The sequence below is a fragment of the Dryobates pubescens genome, chromosome 28 (genome assembly GCF_014839835.1).
Source record: "Dryobates pubescens isolate bDryPub1 chromosome 28, bDryPub1.pri, whole genome shotgun sequence".
Classification (NCBI taxonomy): Eukaryota; Metazoa; Chordata; class Aves; order Piciformes; family Picidae; genus Dryobates; species Dryobates pubescens.
Genome location: NC_071639.1, coordinates 9,813,462 through 9,836,365, shown reverse-complemented (window position 1 = coordinate 9,836,365; position 22,904 = coordinate 9,813,462). Strand labels below are relative to the sequence as shown.

At 42.6% G+C, this 22,904-nt stretch overlaps 1 protein-coding gene across 1 annotated transcript in view; it reads right to left on the bottom strand.

Annotated features, from left to right (window-relative positions):
- The window catches only part of LAMA4 (laminin subunit alpha 4), an 85,436-nt gene extending 64,930 nt beyond the window's left edge, over positions 1–20,506 (bottom strand). Inside the window, exons 1-2 of the mRNA XM_054174016.1 lie at positions 20,159–20,506; positions 1,775–1,876 (exon numbers count right to left, since the gene is read on the bottom strand). Coding sequence (XP_054029991.1) covers positions 1,775–1,876; positions 20,159–20,359 — 303 coding nt within the window. The 5' untranslated portion in view covers positions 20,360–20,506. The remainder of the gene's footprint in view (positions 1–1,774; positions 1,877–20,158) is intronic.
- Between the last annotated feature and the right edge of the window lie 2,398 nt (positions 20,507–22,904).

Sequence of the window (22,904 nt, the reverse complement as noted above, 5' to 3'; positions counted from 1 at the left end):
CTCTTCACTACCTGGCTGGTTCCAAGAGTTTAGTATCCTGGAGAAGCACCAGTCAGGAATGCACATATACTCTTAGATTGTCTGCTGCTGATACAGTAACTTTGGTTTTGTTTTGTTGGGTTTTTTTTTTTGCCCTCAACCCTTGACATCAGCTTTGTTTTTGTAGAACATAGGAAACAAGTCTTCTGTAGTGTTTGTAAACTAAGGGCTATAACGACTTCCCTCCCTCATAAACTCTTCTCCAGAAGCCTTCTGGTCACTGGAGTCATCAGAAGCAGATACTTGTCAAGCTTTTTTTCTCTTGTTCTCAAATCCTCCATTGCAAGTTTCACCCAGGCATCACTTTCATTCAACACTAAGAGAACAATCATCCCATGAGCAAAATCCTTGTGCCTGTGGAAGAGAATAGCTGGAAATGTCTGCCAGTGTGCAACCACCTTACAAAATTTAGTATTAAAACACTAAGCTAATATGAGTTCTGCAGAAACCAGCCAATCCTCTAGACATTGGAGTGGCCAGGCCATAATAATTGTTCCTGGGCTAAACAGCTGCACTGTCTTTCTCCCACAGGAATAAAAATGGGAGGAAATATGCTGTGGGGCCTGGCTCTGTGTATTTGTGTAACTAAAAACTTGATAGAGGATGAAACAATGCAAAGTATGTGAAAATTATCAGGCCATTTTATGAAGAGACAAACTGAGGGCAAAGGTTTATGACTTGCCAAAAGTAACACGTGGTAGAGCAAGGAGCTCTGGGCTGCGTGTTCCTGCTTTACAAGCCTGTAAAGAGTGCACTAGTGCCCAGCTCCTGCTGTGTGGTTTAGATACATTACACTATTAACTTCCATCCTTTGCTTTTGTGTGTTTTAGTATATTACTGCTCTGATTGCCCACTAGCAATTTGGGTTAGTTTTACTGGAATGACTTGTGCACTGGAGCTACAGATGATCAGCTACAAGTACTAAATCACAGCTTTCTGTATGAGCTGACACCAAGTGAGATCGAACATATGGGAAATTGGGATGCTGAATACCTGGGAGTTCAACACCCTCTTCCCTTGTGTGTTATTTCAACCTCTTCATGTTGTTCCTTTCCATCAGGAGGCTGCCATGCAGCAGAATTGCAATGGATAACACATGTATGCGCACTCACAGGGGTCACTCAGCATTATAAATTGTTTATATGCTATACAGCACTGTGTTCAGAAAGAAAATGAAGAGAATGAAATGCATTTGAATTTAGACCTCTTTTTTTTTCTCCAGAGGTTTACAAGACTCCATATTTCTGATAAACTAAAAATTTTCCCCAGCATACTATTACAAATCCTGCACACAGGAAGTGTTTTGAATCTGCAGAGATAATTTAAGTAAGTGAGAATGAATTTTGGCCAGGATCATCTTGTTAACATGCTGATTTTGGCCCTGCTCGTGATTGCTCTTCATCAAAAAAACTCCTGTGGTACAGACACTCTTTTTGCTGTGTATTGAAATTGAGAATTAGGGTTAATGGAAGAGTCAGACCGTGGTTTCTTGGGCTTGCCTGGGAAATATTTCTCTTATGTGAAGCCTCATGCAAGAGTAAAAGAAGGTGAAAGGGCTTATGCTATCATTAAAAGAAAATGAGGAAAAGGAAAAGGAAAAGGAAAAGGAAAAGGAAAAGGAAAAGGAAAAGGAAAAGGAAAAGGAAAAGGAAAAGGAAAAGGAAAAGGAAAAGGAAAAGGAAAAGGTGTACTGTTATTCAGTGAGGGACCAGCAGAGAAGACAGAAATTCCTTACCACACAGATTCCAGATCCATCAAGGCATCTGTTAGCATTACCATTACAGTTGCAAGGAGAGCATTTTCCAGAGCTGGTAAGGTAAAATCCTTCTTGGCATCCCTGCAATGAAAAAATAAAAATAAAGCATTCCCTGTGCACAGGCATTCAGAGAGTTAGGTTTGGCTGAGAGGTGGGGGAAAGCAAGAATTACAACCACTAGGTCTTCCCACAGCACACTGCTCAAACCCATCACAGCAGACCACACACAGAGCTGAACTCCAGTCTGTTCCTTCACTCCCTGCCACGGTGCTGGCTTTGTTGCCTTCCAGTATTTGAGCTGTCAGCATTCCTGCCTGTGTCCTGCCCCTGGCCAGCAGTCAGTGCCTGCCTGCAGGTGAGGAGCTGACAGAATCTCACTGCATTTTGTACTAGAAGATAAATTAGCTAGAAATTAGGATCTTTATTCAGTAAAGGAGGTGTATTTGCAGGAAAGGAATAACTTTTACAAGAAAAGAAAAGAAAAGAAAGGAAAAGAAAAGAAAAGAAAGGAAAAGAAAAGAAAAGAAAGGAAAAGAAAAGAAAATAAAATAAAAAAAGAAAAAGAAAAGAAAAAGAAAAGAAAAAGAAAAGAAAAAGAAAAGAAAAAGAAAAGAAAAAGGAAAAGAAAAGAAAGGAAAAGAAAAGAAAAAAGAAAAGACAAGAAAAGACAGGAAAGGAAAGGAAAGGAAAGGAAAGGAAAGGAAAGGAAAGGAAAGGAAAGGAAAGGAAAGGAAAGGAAAGGAAAGGAAAGGAAAGGAAAGGAAAGGAAAGGAAAGGAAAGGAAAGGGAAAGGAAAGGAAAAGAAAAGAGGGGGAAAAGGGGTCAGATTGTGTGGAAGGTAAAATTCTCATTATTTCTTAACTGTGCAACTTGTGTATATGATTCAGTACTCCAATAACTTCCCAAAGCTCACAGAAATGAAACAGAAGATTGTAAATATTGAAAAAGATTGTAAATATAAAAATAATCTTCTCTTAAATGCCAGTTAGAGCAATAACTTAAGGAATCAGAAACAAAGCCATGGAGGTGCTCTTCTAAGCCTGGAAAATAAGAATGAAATGAAAGATAGCCTTTCTGCGCTGAGTTAACCATGTCTGCTGTAAACTGTGACATCAGCAGTAGGCCTAGTGCAGAACCCTCCACTAGCTACAAAACCCGCTCTGTGAGTGCTCTTGTTAAAGAGCTGTGCTGTTGGATGTGGCTAATTAACTCTTACACAGAGTTGTGGCCACATAGCTCTTGAACTTCACACAGTGGCATGGTTACAGCCGTGGAGCACTGGGTAGCAAGAGCCAGCAATCCCAAGATTCAACTTCATGCTAGCTTCCATTCTCAAGGGTAGGTAGATACTTCTGTGCAGCCAGATAAGCCACTTGTTTAGAGAACAAAGTATCTTATGAGACAACTAACAACAGGCTCTAAAAATGAGGTTTACAAATGAACCACGAATCAAATCTTATCCCAGAGAGCTCTGAGGAGCTGAGATGGACATAAATGGAAAACTCAGCTGGCTTCACCATTCCTACACATGATATTTTATTTGGTTTGCTTTGGAAACACTTTCTTAGATAATAGCTCCTAGGATGACGAGCCTTCATACCATAACCACTTTGGGACATCTATTGTGCTGCTTGTTTCTTTCAGTTGTTTAGTCTCAACTAAGCTGTAGGACTGGCTCCCACCAGACTCAGGATTTCAGCTGAGTGATTACACCACACACTGTGGAAGGCAGACAGTTAGTTTCTAAATTGGAAACAGATTCTTATCCCAGTGTCTGTCTTGGCAGTGTTTCCCTCCACCCATACAGATCTAAGGCATGTTATAGTCTCTGATGCCCCTCAACTGGTGGGTGGTCCTAGCTGGTCCATTAGTGTCTGCCCAAAAGCTTTCTTGGTTTTGCAGGTCTAAGTAGAATAATATTCTACTTAGGATGGTGAACATGGAAAATAGAAGTGTATGAGCGTGTGTAAAGGTGTTGGTGCAAACCCTTTAGTCACCCATAAAGATCATCTCCCTTATCCTGCCTGCACTGCAGCTATGAGTGAGGTTTCATTTAGTCCAATAACTGGTTAGGTGCAGTTCAGTGGAACACCACTGGCTCCAGCTGTACAAGCAGGGTTGTACAGACTTTGTTGAAATCTACTGGGAGTTAGTTTATCCTCTGTTCTGAGCAGCCCCACACCTCAGTTCCTCAAGACATCTGCCTCTGTTTTGGGTGTCTGCTGTTCTAGCTATCAGAACACCTCTTGGAAATTAGACAGAATCATAGAATCAACAAGGTTGGGAATGACCTCAAAGATCATCAAGTCCAACCTGTCACCACAGACCTTGTGACTGTTAAACCATGGCACCAAGTGCCACATCCAATCCCCTCTTGAACACCTCCAGGGATGGTGACTCCACCACCTCCCTGGGCAGCACATTCCGACGGCTAACAACTCTCTCAGTGAAGAATTTTCTCCTCACCTCCAGCCTAAACTTCCCCTGGCACAGCTTGAGACTGTGTCCTCTTGTTCTGCTGCTGGTTGCCTGGGAGAAGAGACCAACCTCCTCCTGGCTACAACCACCTTTCAGGTAGTTGTAGACAGCAATAAGGTCTCCCCTGAGCCTCTTCTTCTCCAGGCTAAACAACCCCAGCTCCCTCAGCCTCTTCTCGTAGGGCTTGTGCTTGAGGCCTCTCCCCAGCCTCATTGCCCCTTCTCTGGACATGTTCAAGAGTCTCAATGTCCCTCTTAAATTGAGGGGCCAGAGCCCCCCCCTCCCCCTGCCATTATTCAATTCATCACAAAAACTTGGGAGGTTTCATACAGAGTTTTAAACCGTGGGTTGCACTGATTTAAACCCCAAATTAGGTATTGACAATCAGTGCTATGAGGAAAGAGGGGAAAATGAGATCCAGATTGTTTTCTTTGGGCTCAGAAGTTTTCACAGGCATTCTCAAGAATCCTGATATATTTCTGTTGCTCCTTGCCCTTCTAGTGATAATGGAGTGATTGGTACTTGTTCCAGAGCACGAGCCAACATCATATGTATAAAAAAAGAAGTGCCAGTGTTCAGCTAATTGAGGGATTCAAATGGCCAAATGTTCTGGGAGCATGAAATCATTGCACAGAAGGCACAATCATGTCTGGAAAAAAATAAATGGAAATACCCTCCCTGAAAAATTTCTGTAGGCAATTGAGTGAGGAACATTTCCTTCCACTGGCTGTTTCTTAATGGTGAAGACAATTTGTAGGCCAAAATTCTAGGTCTGCAGTAATGATTATGTCTTCACAATTATTAGATTCTTTTTTTTGCTCAAGGGACAATGTTTGTTCCAGTCCAATCTAATGGGGATCTTACTGAGCTCTTGAAAATCTTTTACACCCATGCTGCATTTATTCTGCACCCCCACCCCCACCCCCCGCTTTGCATCTGGATTTAATTATTCCATTTCTCAAAAACAAGAACCAGCTGCAGTGCTGGAAATGCTGTGGAGCCTCCAGGCATACTCTGGTGCTTCAGACCCTTCTGCTGGCATGGGTGCAGGATGGGACTGAAGATGGGGACTCTTATCCCCATACACAGTTTACTCCTACATTATATTTAAGCCGGTCAACTGGCTTCGTTGTATCTGCTTCTGGTCTGTGCCTACATAACTGAGGGCAGAATCAGGTCTCTGTTCCCTTCTGCCAGCTAGCAGCGGTGGTGCAGCTGTGCAGGGCTGGGTCTGTTTGCAGTGTCCCTGCCTCTTGTGACTTGCTTTTCCCAGAAGATTGCTGTGCTGGTAATGTGCAGAGTGTTCTCTGTGGTTACATCTGCATCAGCCAGCTGAAGAAGGGTAAGACATGGTTTCAGGCAGTGGCTTGTGATCATCCCCACACTGACTGATGCTTCATTTTCTGCTCTTGATTTTGCTCTTCAATGGATTGTGATTTTCCTGACAATGTCCAGGCACTGCCCAGAGCATGGCATCTTTAAAGATGTGTTCCCACAAGGCTGTCTGTATGGGACTAGTCTTTTCAGGGCAAACAGAGAGAGAACTTCAGCATGTGGACATGGACTGTGTTATGCTACTTGGCTAGGAGGGCCCCGTGCTGCTTTATTCAGTAATTCAGCTGTAGCCATTTACTCTCTCATCCTATGTTAAGAAAACATGGCATGTTTCTTTAGTTGGTACTGGAAATGATGATTTTTCTGCATATATAAACACACAAAGGGTCTCTTTCTTCCACAATAAAAGGTTCCCTTGGATCCACACCAGTGTTTGTTGTTTCCAGAGTTTTCTCTTGCGTGCTGGAGTACATAAGGGGATGTCACTTCACAGTTAAATGGTCTACTTTAAGACATTTCAGTCTTTCATTATGCCCAAGCCTACCAGTCTTGGACTAGGTATGTAATTATGTTTGTTGCAAAATAAACTCAGAAGAAAAAGATTGTGCTGGCTTTCAGGACCATTGTGAAGGAAGAGGCAGCTGGTGCACTTGGGGAACTGAATCTGATGGAACAGCGCTTGAAGTAGCAGTCACAACATAACAGCTACCAACTCACTGCTGAGTTTACTGGCAGCTGAGCCTTGATTGTAGCTGACCAGCAGTGCATTGCCTTGTGGTGCTAGGGGTAGGGGCAAAAGGTGTGCTTGCTTCCAGGTCTGAGAAGAATCTTCAGTGGGCTGCATGGATGTTCAAACGTTATGGTGATAGCAGATTATCACTTCAAAGGTCTCTCCAGCACAATAGAAGTAAGCCCAGCCTGGGCACAGCTGAGTCTTACAAACTCATGAGCTTGTGATGAAATGAAAATTATTTAACTTAATAACCCAAATCTATCTGCAAAAAATACACATCATTTCTGTCCTGTGTCAGAAACACCTGGATTTCGTGTAAAAAGGGTGATTTGTGATGCATGCTTTTTAGGTTTTTGGCAGCCCCCCATATTAATTCTTCGTATACCAGACAAATGACTAGCAGAATTGATGGCATGATACCCAAGTCTTAGTAGCTGTTCCTGCTCATGCTCTTTTAGCCCTCAGTGAGAGAGAAAACAGAAAAGTATTGATTTGCTACCTAACAGTCATTATATCAGTCATAGATGCCTGTCAAAGTAGGACACAGGAGTAAATAAAACCCAATTCTTTCAAGTGTTGTTGAAAACAATCAGACAAGTTGAGTGGATCAATGGATTCTTTCCTTCTTGACAGTTTCCCATCAAGGTTTGATGTTTCTCTGAGAGAAGTGGTTTAGCCAAACAGAACTTTAGAGCCCAACATCCTGAACCTCTCCACCTTTTGCTATACAGAGGTGAATAAGTACTCTAAAAGTCTTCCACCATTCTAAAACCCATGGATCTAAAGGAGAGAGCAGTATGCTGGAAATGCATGGCATTGCCATGGAAACAACAGCTGCCTGCTCCTTGGGGACATTTCTGAACCCTATCCAAACATGCTTGCTTGTGTTTGTTTATTTTTTTTAAGGGCAGCCACAGTTCTGAGGCCCTTTTGAAGATTGTTTGCTTAGGCCAGCTTGAGATAAATAGCCTACTGCCCTGCCTAAAAATAAAGATATTTTCCTACTTGAATATATTCCAGTGCTTTCATTTATGTAATTATTTATTAGAATCAAGAACATCAGAGAAACAAGTCTGAGAAAACAGCCCTACTGTACAGTTGATGCTATTCCAACGTTTCTCATCTCCTCAGAAGAGGTAGGACTCTCTCCCAAAGAGATTCCTGGTCTTTCTCATCTGTAACAGAGCCTTCAAAGCTACCCAGAATACCTATGCCCTTCAGAAATACTCACCCCCTGGCCACACACTCACGGTGCAAGTCTGCTTCTGGTGTTTCATCCAGCAAGAAAGTACTGAGGACACCAACACAACTTCTACCTCTGCTTTTCAGCTCAGGACATTTAAACATAGATTTTAAAATCTAGACTGCCAGTTGTAGACTGATGGACATGTGACAATGTCTTGCTCTCTGGGAGCAAAGTGACAGACATTGCGAGTTCCTCAGGTCAAAGATGTGTTACAAGCAGAGACACAAAGATGTAGTTCTTCAGTCTACTGGGAAACTTTATGGAAACAAAAAGAGCTGTCATAACACTGTCCTGACCTTCCTGCCTTTGGTGACCTGCAGAAGAAACCTCTCTCCTTTTGTTGCCAAAACATAAAATCCAGTGGATCTACCTGTCTGCAGCTGCAGCTTGGTGCCAGCTTGTGCTGCTGGTGAGCAGCACACTGGGGAGTCTTGGGCTCTTTGCCCTCTCACACAGGCACCACACATTTTATGCACCACAGAAAAAGTGCTGAACTGCTAAAGGTAAAATTTTGGCTGAAGGTTTGTTCAGTATGTGTAGTGTTTATTGCAGGGGGTCTACAAAGTGTATGTGCACATGGGCATGAACAAGGGTTAAGTGGAGGGAAAGGATAGAGCTCTATTTGCTCTGTAGGATGCTGGTGCTGACTCAGCAGTGCTGGTTGATAAACTCCCACACTCATTAGAAAAACCTATGGACTGCACTTGCTGTGTAGGGTCAGCAGATAGGAGAATCTGCAGGCATTGGAGGGAGCTGAGGTTGCTTAAGCCTGGAGAAGAGGAGGCTCAGAGGAGACCTTATTGCTCTCTACAACTACCTGAAGGGAGGTTGTAGACAGGTGGTGGCTGGTCTCTTCTCCCAGGCAACCAGCACCAGAACAAGAGGACGCAGTCTCAAGCTGCACCAGGGGAGGCTTAGGCTGGATGTTAGGAAGAAGTTCTTCATAGAAAGAGTTATTGGCCATTGGAATATGCTGCCCAGGGAGATGGTGGAGTCACCATCACTGGAGGTGTTTAGGAAGAGACTGGATGAGGTGCTTGGTGCCATGGTTTAGTTGATTAGATGGTGTTGGATGGTAGGTTGGACTCGATTTTGAAGGTCTCTTCCAACCTGGTTAATTCTATTCTATTCTATTCTATTCTATTCTATTCTATTCTATTCTATTCTATTCTATTCTATTCTATTCTATTCTATTCTATTCCATTCCATTCCATTCCATTCCATTCCATTCCATTCCATTCCATTCCATTCCATTCCATTCCATTCCATTCTTTCTGAATGCATGGATATACAAGTGCTTGATGACAGCTCTGGTATTGTCCTGTCACTCCTACTTCTGCCACTTTCATACAATCATTTGTTTATTCTTCTAGCTTCCACGTTCCCAAAATGTTGATGCATTTGAAAGAAAGGATAATGGTAGGGGTTGAGATTTGTGCAGTTAAAATTTCCTCAAAATCACAGTGATCCCTGGTAGCAATGAGGCTTTGCTACAGTCAGCATGTTCCAATAGGTCTGTTTATACATAGTGAGGCATTGATTAAATCCATGGCTCCTCAGGTTATTTTTACAGCACACATTAACTCCAGTTTTTATTTATAGGTTACCTTTTAGTCTTGTCTATATTATGTGTCTCTTGTTGGCAGTGAGCCTTGAATGTCATTTAAACAGTCTTACAGTAAATGCCAACCAGATGAGGTGATCATTCTTTGGCCCTTCTTGGGGGGGGCTTCTGTACTTGTGCTGTTTCTATTAATGGAGCATCTGAACATTATGCTGATGGGTTTTGGATCTCCACCTGCCCCTCCATTGGCTCTGACAGCCCTTTTGCCATTGTCTTTTTTGATTTCCCCCCCCTTTCTTTTTATTCCTGCTCATGCTTGTGCCCGATCTGTCATGCTTTCCATTTCTCCTCCTACTCCTCTTTGCCTGTCCTTGCACCTGGTTCTGGTCACTCATCCACTTCATGACATACCTTTCACCTCTAATCTACTAACATTTTCACAGCAAGAGTTACATTATGTTGTTTGAAATTAACAAATGGAAGAGCATTCCTTCTCACTGAACAGATGAGAAACTCATCACCCTGTTTCTGTGCATGAGCTCTTCTATCCCTGACTATGTTCATAAGGTTAGTTGGACTCAAGAAAACACATTTTTCTGCTCATCTCTTGTGTGGCCTAATGAACATTAACTCTTAAGGTTATTAGGACTGAAGAAAACACATTTTTCTGCTCATCTCTTGTGTGGCCTAATGAACATTAACTCTTAAGGTTATTAGGACTGAAGAAAACACATTTTTCTGATCATCTTTTGTGTGACCTAATGAACATTAACTCTTCATTCAACTTCTCTATCTGTGAAGTGGAATAATAACTATAGTTACTCAGATTCACAGAGTGTTTGAGGTAGAGCTTATCAGATCCAATCCCCCTGCTCAAGCAAGGCCATGTAGAGCTGGCTACCCGGTTCTGTCTGCAGCGGTTTATCCAATGTAATCCTACATTGCAGTGTCCCAGATGTACCCAATGTAATCCACAGCAGTGACACAAGTCAACAGCTTCATGCTATGTAAGAGAACTGCCAGGTATAATGATTACCCCACATGGGCAGACATTTCTGGTGGTCATGATTAGTTTGTTTCAGGTAGCCTGCAGTGAAAATGAAGCTGTTGCTGGGCCTAAGAATTAAAGTATTTTTAATCTAGTGCTGAAAGAACTTTTTTAGCTCCCAGCTAAACATCCATGCTTTAAATCCATTGACATATTGACACAGCACTGCTTGGCATTGTGCTAGCTTTCCCTTTTTCATCTTTTTTGTTTGCCCCATCCTTTTTAAGGGACAGACCACACTCTGGTATTTGAGGGCATCTTTTATGAGTGACCTGTGATGACTTACTGCCAAAGCATACCAGATATATAAAGACAGTGAGGAGAAAGAGACAGGTACATTGGTTAAAATCTCACTTGAAAAGTTGAAACTGGCTTTGTAGGAGAGCTTTTAAGAGATTTAAGATCCCCCCCCAATTCATAAAAAAAGAAAATATGACTATGGAAAAAAAAAAAGTATTTATTATAGAAGTTGGGTTTGTTGAAATATCTTTCAGGGCATTTGTTTTTGTTAGATACAGTGTTTAAAACACTTTCCTCTTCTTGAAAACACAAACAAAGAGCTGATGCTCTGGAGGTACAAACAGCGTTAGTTCTGCTGATGACTTCCCCTTTTAACCTGCCATGTCTTAGTTTGCTACATGCACCTTCCTAGACCAGGTCTTGGCTATGGATGAGGTTACTGTGAGTTAGTTAAACTATAATTTAAAAAACAAAATGCCCTGGTGATGCCTTTTCTAAAAGCTGTCATGCTTCACTCAAGCTTCAATTATCAGTTGAAGAAATAAATGAATTTAAAATTCCCAGACCTTAAGTAGCAGTCAGTTCAAGACTGCCTTTGTACTTGAACCTATAAAACCCCTATGAAGTCATATTTGAGAAGCATAGAACCATAGAATTGTTAGGGTTGGAAGGGACCTCAAGGATCATCCAGTTCCAACCCCCCTGCCATGGGCAGGGACACCTCACACTACAGCAGGTTGCTCGCAGCCACATCCAGCCTGGCTGCAAACACCTCCAGGGATGAGGCTAGGCAACTTGTTCTAGTGTCTCACCACTCTCATGGGGAAGAACTTCCTCCTAACATCCCATCTGAATCTACCCTTTCTATCTTTTTTTCCATTCCCCCATCTTTGTCTTTCTCTGGAGAATGAGGCTTTCAGAAGTTAATAACTGACCTGTTGGCCAGAAATGCTCTCCCATCAAAGTCATGATAAAGAGCTGGGCAGAACTCTTGCTCAGCACCGTGAAGTACCCCACAACATGCAAACAAAAGCAGATATTTGCTCTGCAGTTTTATTTCTTCTCTGTTTATTTTTGCTACATTTTATCTGAGCTTTGAAGCCTCACAATTGTAGAGAATTACAACCAAACCAGCTTGCCCACCAGCTCCCCCTTAGGCCTCCAAGCTCTATTTATAATTTCTATATGCCTTCGTTACCTCTGCTCTCCAGTATCAAATCCTTCTGAACTAGAAAGGTCACATTCTAACTGTTATTGCTGGAGAAATTAATTCAGTGTGTGACATCACAGCTAGACAGTTAATTACTTCATTTAATAGGAACCTACAGCTGTTAAAGGACTGTCTGCATGCAAAAAAGCCGCTCTACAGTCCTTACCATTTCAAGGGCACAAACCTGATGCAAATCAGCCGTTTGCAATTTCAAATGTATTTCAAATGGTAAACATTTCTGAGAGGAGCACGTTTGGGAGCTTAGTCTCTGAATCAATATTCATGATAGTTTTATAATAAGCACCCTGGTGTAGTACATTCAATTCCTGCATTGTTCCCCTGAATTTCTGACGCTGGTGACTGTGAAATATTTATTGCTTCCAGTGCTCCGCCGATACTGCAAATGAGGGATTAACCAGAAGTTGGTGAAGAGTTTTGGGCACAACACTGATAATCTCTTTTTATCCACTTATCTTGACAGGTATCTCAGGTCTGATTGCATTTAATGAGATTACAAACTAAAGCAGTTCTATAAATTACAGGCTAGCTTGTTATTTACCTTGCAAATGTAACAGCAAATTCTTCCTTGCTGAAACAACCGTTCAATACAACCCCGCCAATATTATTACCTATTTTTATGTTTTAAATACAATTTAAGGAGGTAGGTTTAATAAAAATTAAAGGCCCAGTGGGTGCATTTGCCATAGGTCTGTGCAAGTTGATATCATAATGGAGTTTTCTCCATGAATGTGACATGAAATGCTTGTTAAAGCTGCAGTGTTAGGCTTTTCTGAAGCTCAGTAATTTGAATTTTCAAACATGAAATAATAAATGAGTGGCACTGCTCTTGGATATATACATGTATACATTTAAAGTAAATGAACTATTCAATAATTGATGAAACAAATTAAAATGTATTTTCTCCTGGTGTCCTTTCTGTCACTCATTCTGTATGGATCTGCATATTGTCCCATTTTATCTGCATCACCAGTGATGCTCCCACCCGAGAGCACAGGGTTTGGCTGGTCTAGAGCCACACATGCTATGTCTGTTCAGTCTGCAGCTGCTAAAGACTATATCTGATTACTGAATTTAGTCTAGTTTTCTAGCTGTTGCTGTGTCTCCATCATTTATAAATACAGAGGGGATAAGCTCTTCTCCTGATTTACTGAAAATGTCGTGATTACCTCAAGGGAGACAGGACAAGACCCTTAATAAGAGCCTACTTTGAAAACTCCACTTGCTGACCTATCCCTGAAAACTGGGATTATTTATGTATCACCTGAGGAGTTATCATCAGCTTCCAGAAGTATATTTTCAGTGACATGAAAGAATAGATTATGATGCCAATGGAAACCATACTCCTGGTTTAGGCAAAGAGCTTAGAAAGTGCTAAAACTAAAACTAGCAAGACTGATAACTAGTTGCTCTAATTCCAGGTAAAACTCTGCTGGTGGGGGGACACAGAACAAAAGTTACCTCTATTTCTCCTTGTTGCATAGTAGAGTCAGAGAGAGTGACTATGTCTAACTGCACATGGATGATCCTCAAATCAATAAGCAAAGCAGAGCATGGGCAACAGGAAAAATGACAAGGAAACCTCCCCCAGCCCACTGCCATTCCATGTTCTTGTTCCTTGAGTGGGCTTGTGTACGCCTCCACTGTAGCAGTGACAGAGAGTGACTCCTGGAAAACAAGGCACAGCTGAAAGCCAGATGGCTTTATGCAGATGATTATCTAGTACCTTGCCTAAGTAACTGTACTCCATTAAAGAAAAAAAGAAAATCCTCTGCTGAAAATGTTTCCAGACGCTTGCCCCTTCCCCAGTCCAAGTGGAAAACAAAATGCCATTCAGCAGCAGAGATGGGGCTGGATCCAACACAAACATTTCTCAGTGAGGCATTCTTTATAGAAGTGCCCAGTCATTTTTTCCATATACAGTGGGAAAGACAAAGCCTCTGCTTAAAAGGCATTCTTCTCCAAAAAGAGGAAGGGCTAAAATATTTCAGTTGTGTGCAAGCTGGCTAAGGCTAAGAGATTAATCAGACTGAGGGAGTTGGGGCTATTTGGTCTGCAGAAGAGAAGGCTCCGAGGAGACCTAATTGTGACCTTCCAGTATCTAAAGGGGGCTACAAGAAAGCTGGGGAGGGACTTTTTAGGGTGTCAGGTAATGACAGGACTAGGGGGAATGGAAGAACATTAGAAATGGGTAGATTCAGATTGGATGTTAGGAGGAAGTTCTTCCCCATGAGGGTGGTGAGACGCTGTCACAGGTTGCCCAGGGAGGTGGTGGAAGCCTCATCCCTGGAGGTGTTTGCAGCCAGGCTGGATGTGGCTGTGAGCAACCTGCTGTAGTGTGAGGTGTCCCTGCCCATGGCAGGGGAGTTGGAACTGGATGATCCTTGAGGTCCCTTCCAACTCTAACAATTCTATAATTCTATGATTCACCCCAGCCTCTGCTCTAATGTACTTGCTACCACAGCCATTAAGTGAAAAACTTACTCTGACAGATGCCGACTATTAGAAAGTCTGCAGTTGGAAAGGTGGCTATTGGATTTTCCTCTTTAAAGCAAAATGCCAAGTTTATTCAAGGAGAAGAACATACAGGAAAAGGGATAAATAATTCTGCTCTGTTTCCTCATTCACCACCCTCCACCCAGTCCCCACAAAACACTCACATGAAATGGTCATTCTGAGTCATACTTTCTCTCAGATAAGGGAGACAGACAAACTACAGCACTCCCTGACAGATTTCCAGATAGAGACAAAAGTTTGAAAGGGATGAAAAAATGGCCCTGAAAGCCAGTATGGCTGTGCCTGTGGGAAGTAGGGAGACATAGAAAACCACAAACCTGTAAAAAGCTGAGTAGGGCACACAGATCCCTTCCAATCTTACACTGTGTCTAGACACCTCAACAGCTGCCCACCTCTACTCTGAATGGATCTATGCCAGGTATTGGTACTATGGAGACCTTTCCAACCCTGTTCTAGCTTTGCTGGGGCATGTAGGGTTTTAGTAGCTGGGAGGGCTGTGCTGTGTTTTGCCCTACCAGCTCTTTTAGTTTTGGTTGCTTTGCTTTGGTTTGTTATTTTGTACTGGAGCAGATTTTCTCTGGACAAATGCTTGCATCAAAAAAGTGCTTTCAAGGAAAGGTTCCTGGAGCCAGGAGTGGGGAACAGAGCATAGGGAACTCATGAATGACTGACTCTCTGTGGCTCTCCATGGGCTACCATCCAGCCTCAGAGGTGGAAAACCACAGTGAGAAAGCCTAGGACGTGCTGGCCTTGCATTAGTTTTGGCAGGAAAGAAATCTGCTGATCTCTTGCCACTCAAAGCTCCTTCTGAATGACAGTGACAGGATGCATTGTACAGTAGAAACAGGGTACCACACAGCCCAGAAATGGTCCACTTTAGGTTCTGGTTCTATGCATCTTTTTCTTCCACCTGATGCCAATTCTGAAAGGCTTTCTTTCTTTCTTTCTTTCTTTCTTTCTTTCTTTCTTTCTTTGAGAAGCCAGAGTGAAACAATGATTCAGAGCCCTACAGTTTTAGCTCAAATGACTATTTTTAGAGATCCTATTGGAAGTTGTTCCTACAGGTATAATATTTGTATTCAGTCATTATTAAATTATGTTTCAGATTAGCATTCAAGGGTGCCAATTCTTCCCATGCTCCCTGGCTTCCATATGGCATGGCTTAAGAAATAACATTTTGGTTGATCTTACAGTCTGGTAAACTTGGAATAATATTTTCTGAAGTATTTTTTCACAAGCCTCTATTATTCTTTGGCTCATATTAGGTATTTTAGTAACTCTTGAGTGCTGAGGTTTTAATAGTGTTTCATGATGGCTTGTCTTTAGAGAAAAACAAATAATTACAAAGGACTTCTACTGTTTCTGAAGTATTTAAGAAAATAGCAATCTAACCAATTGTACAATACTACTGAACAGGACTGATAAAGTCAGGTCCTATTTACTTCATTTTGGTCAATCTTTGTTTGCACTGCCAAATTCAATGCATCCTGACTGATAGCTAGGAAAATCTCTTTGAGATCATGTAGCAACAAAGACTTAGATCTCAGAAACTGCGGGGCTCTAACAGCTTTGTGTACTGCACTGTTCATTGGTTGCTGAATCCTGCATTAGGATGCGTAACCCAAACATCTCCAGCTCCTGGTCATGTCTGAAAATGAGCTGGGATCAGATCCAGGCATTCAAGAGGACCAATTAAGATATAAAACCCAAGAGTGTCTGTATTTTGGTGTTTGAATTCCAAGTCCCCAAGCAAATTGTAAATTATCAGTAGCTGGTTATATGTTGTTACTCAGAAACCTGTTTTACACCTCTCTTGAACACCAGGAACTCTAATTGGTATCAGTTTGATTTGGCCAAGGTCTTCTTCAGAAACCAACTATGTTATTGCTTTAAATGCCCCCTGGAAAAACTGGAGTTTTAATTCCTTCCTTGCTTCCCATGTCATGAATAAGACTGGGCTTGAAATGCCTATTATTGGTTTTCACAGCTTTGAATAAGCTTTGGGGCATTTTGCTGCTGCTTGCCCAAAACTTTGTGGGAAATCACTGCAGTAGAGTTTAAACTGCATTGTCCTGGTAAGTGCTTTATATACCTTCTTGAAATGGAGAACATTTCCCACTATCCATCTGCTCTGTCCTGTGCTTCCATTTGCTTCAGCTTCCTATGATTTAAAAGGTTTGGGGTCTGGCAGCTCTACTCCAAGCAGCTGATTTTCATTAAAACTTTGATGAGAAACTTAAGCTGGAATCACAAACATCTGCAGTAAAACTTCCTCTCCACTAATAGATGTTTCTCAGAACATAACCTTGTTGTACCAGAAAAAACCAGCAGCTAGAAATCCAAATTGCCCATTATGGGAGTTAACCTAACATAACCTCAAGGGTCTGAAATGAATTCCTTCAGAGATCTGCTTTTCTAAAGATAGGTGCAGGTCCCATTAGCTTAAAAGAATATAAAGGTTCCTGTCAAGCTAAAACCCTTTTTGGCTCACACCTAAGGATTAAGTCTTCTGCTGTTTCTTTTAGTCCTGGTTTGTTTTGAACAGATTAATGCCACAAGTAAGGATCAAGTTGTGGTTTCTTTAAACAGTCCACAAGGATTTCTGTTCCAACCTTTATGGGGGAAAGAAAGGGTGAAGGCAACTGGGTGATAGTTTGAGGCTTTGTTAACAAGTGGCTGGGACTTGTGATTGCTGTCTTTTTATGTATCTAATGTGAACTATTTTAGGAAGGTGAATTTGCCACAGGTCCCACACTAATTATTGCTTATTGCCTTAGAGAACCAGAAAGAAAGCAGCTCAGATACTCTTTCTTGCATTTGAAAATTTCGAGCAGCAGCTGCTGGTACAAGTCAAGTGGAAAACATGATTGCCAAACATGTCATTTTCACATGCAAGCTCCATCAGATACCTTCTGCCTCTTATTTTCTCTTAGAGTAAATGGCTAATTTTGACTTGACTATGATAACTGCTTCCTTTAAAGGGCTTCTTTTGCCTCTCTGCCTTTTGCCTGAGCCAAAACCACTGATGTTGGAAACAGTTTTTGTCTTCCATCTGTCCAACAATATCATGCCTTCCTTCACTCTGGGAATTGGCTTCCTGCCTTAGCCCAACTACTTAATTTTTTCTTTTAAGGCTCTTGATTATCTCATTCTTCTTCCATTTTTCCTCTCTCCTTTTGTCTTCCTGCTTTAGTTTCTTTCCTCTCCTACTATATGCTTCACTTTTTCTTTTCAATAAGAGCATTTGAAATTATCTATTCTTTCTTGGCAAGTGTCTTCACAGGATGTCTGTCTTTCCTTCCACTTTCCCTTCTCACACTCATCTCCTGTACTGGGCTCCCTCTGCAATTTTCTTGACCTCATGTAGTCATTTACATAAGAATGCAATGAGCATTTTTCTGGATGTCACTTTATATTCATTTTATGTTAAAGTGAGTGACTGCACAATGTGAATCACAGGGAATAATTTGACACACATCTTTTACCATTGTCTATTTCCACCTTAGACTCTGTAAGGAACTTTCTTCCTATTGGGGAACACAATCCACACCTATATAATTGAAACCATTATGTCAGTGGAATTTACAAGTGCAAATGTTGACAGTAACAGGCTTCAGATCAACTCAGTAATGTATGACCTGCCTCTTCTTTTACAAACATATGTTTGACAGTGGGATTTAAATGTTCTCAGAAGTAGTTTCTGGCTTTCAGTTTTAACTCTGTGCCTTGCCATGGTGCAGTTGACTGGTACCACAGCCCATGGTGATGCTCCATCTCATGACTCCACAGCTTTGTCTTGCAGCTCTGTCCCATTTGTATAATTTGGCATTGTTCAAAGTGACCAACAGGCTCTATCTGTTCTTGAGAGCTGTACACCTGAGTCAGTATTTAGATGATGGAGCAGAATCAAACCATGCTGTGCAAGGGAGTTGACTCTGTTCTTCACTGTGAGCTTTGAGTTAAAAATCTGGGCTTCCAATAATGTTAATTCAAATTTTCTCAGATAAACCCTGTCTCTAGGGAGGAAAGGCAGAGTGCTTCAGAGGACTGAAGGAAATGCTCCTTCTTCAGGTGAGAGATTACCACACCATTACTCCTACATCAGCCTTTGGGTTTAAAGCTGGTTCCCCAGCTCCTGTTACAACTACACAGGTGGATCAATGCATGAGAAGGTTCTCACAGTTACAATCCCAGAAGATCATCCTACTGGGCTTCCTTAGAAATTGCCATGGAGATAGGCCCTGATATGCAATGGTAAGGTGAATGTGCGGCTAGCAAAGAGGCCTTAAATCTTGGCTCCCTGCAGCCAAGACCCTTGACATGAAAAAGCAGGCAGCATCATTCATTTGCAACATGGAATCCAGAGTCTAAATGCTGCCATTGTAGGGGCTGAAGTAAGCTGCTAGAGCAAACACCAGTTGGTGAGTCTATTACATCAGACTGCACAAATGAAACTTTTGTGAGGGTTGAAATGGGTGTAAGAGACTAACGTGTCGTTCCGCTGCGGTGTCCAATATAGCTCACGGCACTTTCCCAAGGTAGAATCTAATAAACTGAAGCAATGAGAACTGTGTCATTGGGAAAACCATAGCACCCAATCATGGTGAGAAAGGCTAACAATCACTTGTCCCCATTATCCTGTAAATAGCAGCTACAAAACCCATCCAGTTCTTAAATCAGGCATTTCATTAAGGGACTTTCCATGTTGTAAGCAACAGGTGGCAATGCAGCTTCCCAGGGCTGATCCCAGGCCAGAGGAGAAGATCTGTACATCCCACGTCACTGAGCTCATCCAAGCCTGGGGACTGCTCCAGGGAGCCCCTGTGCTGAGCAGAGCAGGGTTTAGCCTTCAGTTTTCTCACAAAGGTCATGTTTCACACCGAGCCCCTGGCAGGGCGAGCAGGCGTTTCCTGAGGCTGCCCAGCTGCTTGGAGCTGCTGCAATGGGTGGACAAGCTCTGCCCAGCCTCATGGTATCCCCAGCTGCCTGAAAGGCTTGTGCACTTATTTCCATGGCTGTTAGTTCTGGCAGTTGGAGTGTAGGGAGAGAAGGAGACTGGTGGTATCAGAGATTACAATCTTGATATTGTCATAGTGACACGGCCATGCTAATCTCACTTCATTTTTGGACGTTATATTAGAACTGCTCTTTCCCTTCCCATGACCTTATGTAACTCAATTTGCCTCCTACTTTGCATCTCCCACGCATGAGACATTAGTGTCCTCCCCTCCCAGCCTATGCTTGAGTAATTTATTTTCTCAAGCTATATTTTTGAGTAGTCCATTCCTGACACAGCCCTGCTAAAATGGGGAGGCTCAACCAACCCCAAATCGCAGGAAAATTCTCCATCATCAAATTGCTTCTCAGATCCCTCTGATTTATTCTGTCACCAGTCCCAAACACCTACTTTTTGGAAGTCTTAAAATTCTCTGCAGGTGTTTTCTTTGCACTTTCCTACACACGTTTTATTTGTTATCCCCACTCTCACTGCAAAAAAAAAGGAGCTTCACGTTTGGGGCATTCAGAGATGAAAGCACAAACCCCCTCAGTACACACCATTTGCCACCAAAAGCCAGACTTTCTGGAAGTTTAAATGAATTACAATTGCAGGAACTACGACAAGGCAAGCAGAAAAAGTGTTTTGACAATTAACCCTTGTAAAATAGCTCTGTTTGGACAGGCCTGTTTAGTTATGTTGGCAAGAAAGTCAGCGCCGCGCTAAGCCAGCCTCCCTGCAAAGTACAGCAGCTGTCTGCTCACAGCAGGCAGGGCATGTGTACATTTTGAAGTTTGAGCTGTATCTCTCCAGCCCCAAAATGCAAAGTCTCACACCCCCTAACATAACAAAATAAAATCCTCCGGTATCGCTCTAAGGATCAAATGATTAAGCTAACGTTAGCCAGATGGGAGCTTCAACACAGACAGATGAAAGCAGAAAAGTGGAGACACTAGAGAGAGAAGTGAGTTACTGTACCTCAGCAAAAGGCACCCAACTTCCAGTAGCTACTGCCTGCTGCTGCCCTCTGATAACAGTGGCTTCTTGCTCGCTGACCGCTGAGCTACCTTCAATGTCAAACTGAAAAACGCTTCCCTCACTGGAGGCTGTGCTGGAGGAGAAGCATCTCAAAAAGAATAATATAGGAGCAACCAGGGGCCAGGCGGAGATCAAAGCCATTTCCTCCCCTTACATCCAGCAGTGGTCTTCTAGCGTCTCAGTAATTGTTTACCCTCTTCTGCAATCAGCCCCCCTTGGCTTAGTGGTGCCTCAGTTATTTTAACTTTCTTTCAGCATTCCGTTTCCAGATGTGGCACTTCGAGGCAGTCTAACCAGATCCTGATTCAAAAAAAATAGAAGGAAAAAAAAAAAAGAAAGGGGGGGGGAAAAAAAGGAAGGGGAAAAAAAAGGAAAAGAAGGGAAGAAAAGCGCTTTTGCTGCCTCCTTCGTTCACTCTCTGTGCCTGTGGCTCCTCTTTTTCCCCAGAGGCTCCAGCTCAATAACATACAGATGGGCAGTGCTTAAGCAGCGAGTGTCAAACAGAGATTGTATTCCAGGAAAGCACCGCTGGCTCCCCAGCCACCTTATCTCCCCCTGTCAGGATACAGACTGCCGCTCTGCTCAGGGCTCTGGCTTCCTTCACTTGTTCACATCATTCCCCTTTTTTTACCTCGTGTCGAGAACCTCCCACTCAAACTTTGCCGTTCAGAAAGTGAGGTCACCCTTTCCTCCCTCCCCACGCCACCCCTCCACAGCTCCATCAGACTGCCCTGCATGAAGCTTTGACTCTCCCAACTCTTTAGTTTTTAACATTTTCAGTTGATTCAGTGCAAGGTAGAAAGGTGCCAAATTCATTTAAAAAACAACCCACTACACCAACCTTTTCTTTTGGAATGGGGGAAGGGAAGCTGTGGGCAGGAGGAGGAGGGAAACAGCCTGGCTGTGCCATGGGCTAATAGGGCTAAGTGGTGTCTCTAACATGCTTCATTCAGACCCTTTCCCTCAAGCCCACCTCTCAGCTTCTCGTTGGCTCGTGAAAAAGAGCATCATTCACTGAGATTTTGGAAAAATGACTTCATTCCTCAGGCTCATGAACTTTTATTTACAAAGAGCATCTTGTATTCCTTTTTCAAGAGATGCTTTGTGAGGCCCTGGTAACAAGGCTTGCAGTGTGTGTACGGCAGCAAGCTGAATATATTGCCCGCAGCTGACTTAATTTTATGACTACAGTCTCAGAAAGACAACGCAGTAACCCTTGCTAGATTTTGGGACAAAGTTGAGCATAATTATACTTAATGTGCCCCATTCCAGCTAAGGGGTCACACCCTGCCTCTCAGCTGTCCTGTGTGCTGGGCTTTGTAGCAGACCATTGGTTTGACAGACCATTGGCCTCTCAGGCTTCATCCTTATACCTTAAAAGAAGTTGGCTTATCAGGCTTTATTCTGGGAATGGTTTCCTTCTTTCTCCCTCTCCTCCCCTCCCTCCCCCCCGCCCCTTTCCCAAGAGATCAACGATATTATGAACCAAGGAAACAATCAGTAGAGAATTAAAGGTAGAAATAAAGTGTTTTGGTGATCTCTTAACTCTTACACACCTGCAGACACAGCTATGGGGCTGTAAATGCTGTGCAGATGTCATACAGAGACTGCAAAGAGGTTAGCCACCAAGAAACTGCCTGATTAGAAATGGTGTGGCTGAGAATGCAAGGGCACTCAAGCTTGTGAGACAATATATTAACCAGCAGAGGAAAAAAAGCTCTGTGACCTGAGCCTATGAGGTTCAAGATCAAAGTCTGTAGGAGGAAATAAAAGATGGCAATGGTGATTACAAGTTAATTCTGTCCTGAGAGCAGTAGAAACATCTCTCAGTTACCTGTACCTGATATGGTGGCAAGCATTCTGTCTCCCAAGAGCCTGAGGGTGAGATGTTATTACTGAGGGCTGCCAGCACTTTTCTATCCCTTTCTGCTCATGGCAGTGCTGGGAACAGCCTGGAGGCTCAGGGAGCAGAAAGCCAGTAAGGCCTTGGGCAGCAACCCCGTGAGATTCCCCTTAGGTCTCCTGCTATATGGATAAGTTTGGGGCTCATGAGAGAAACATGTGGGAATTGAAAATTGAGGCTACATATTAGCACAGAAAGACAATACTGAATTGCAAGCTGAAAGGTAAATGCAGAAAATGAGATGTAGTTTTAAAGACAGTAGATGTGAGAGGAAGATGCAGGAAATCCTTGAACAAGTCATCAAAGGAAAAGCTGAGAAAGCTACTAGCGTAAGGTGGAGGACTGTGTTAAACAGATTCTTGAGGTTTTTCTTAGCTCTGTGATCTAAAGTGTTCCTAGGAAGTCATTAGCTGTGGTGGTTTAGGCTCTGGAGAGGAAAATGTCTAATTAGAGTGAAATTAAAACAAGGTGTAGCACTGTTTTTCTACAACAGATTGCGCCTGCATTCATTTGTTTTCTGACTTGTATTGCAACAATGAATGAAAAAAAGGAAAAAAGATTGTGTCCAGAAGATTTGGAGAGAGTTTTAATGCATAAAATTTCAGAATGGAAGGACTGTGTTCAGGTGGGGTTTGAATCTCTCCAGAGAAAACTCCACAACCAGTCTGGGCAGCCTGATCCAGTGCTCTGCCACCCTCAAAGGGAAAAAGCTTTTCCTTATGTTAAGATGGAATCTTGGTGTATGATGAAGTCGTCCCACCTAATAGGTCATCAATAATGCAA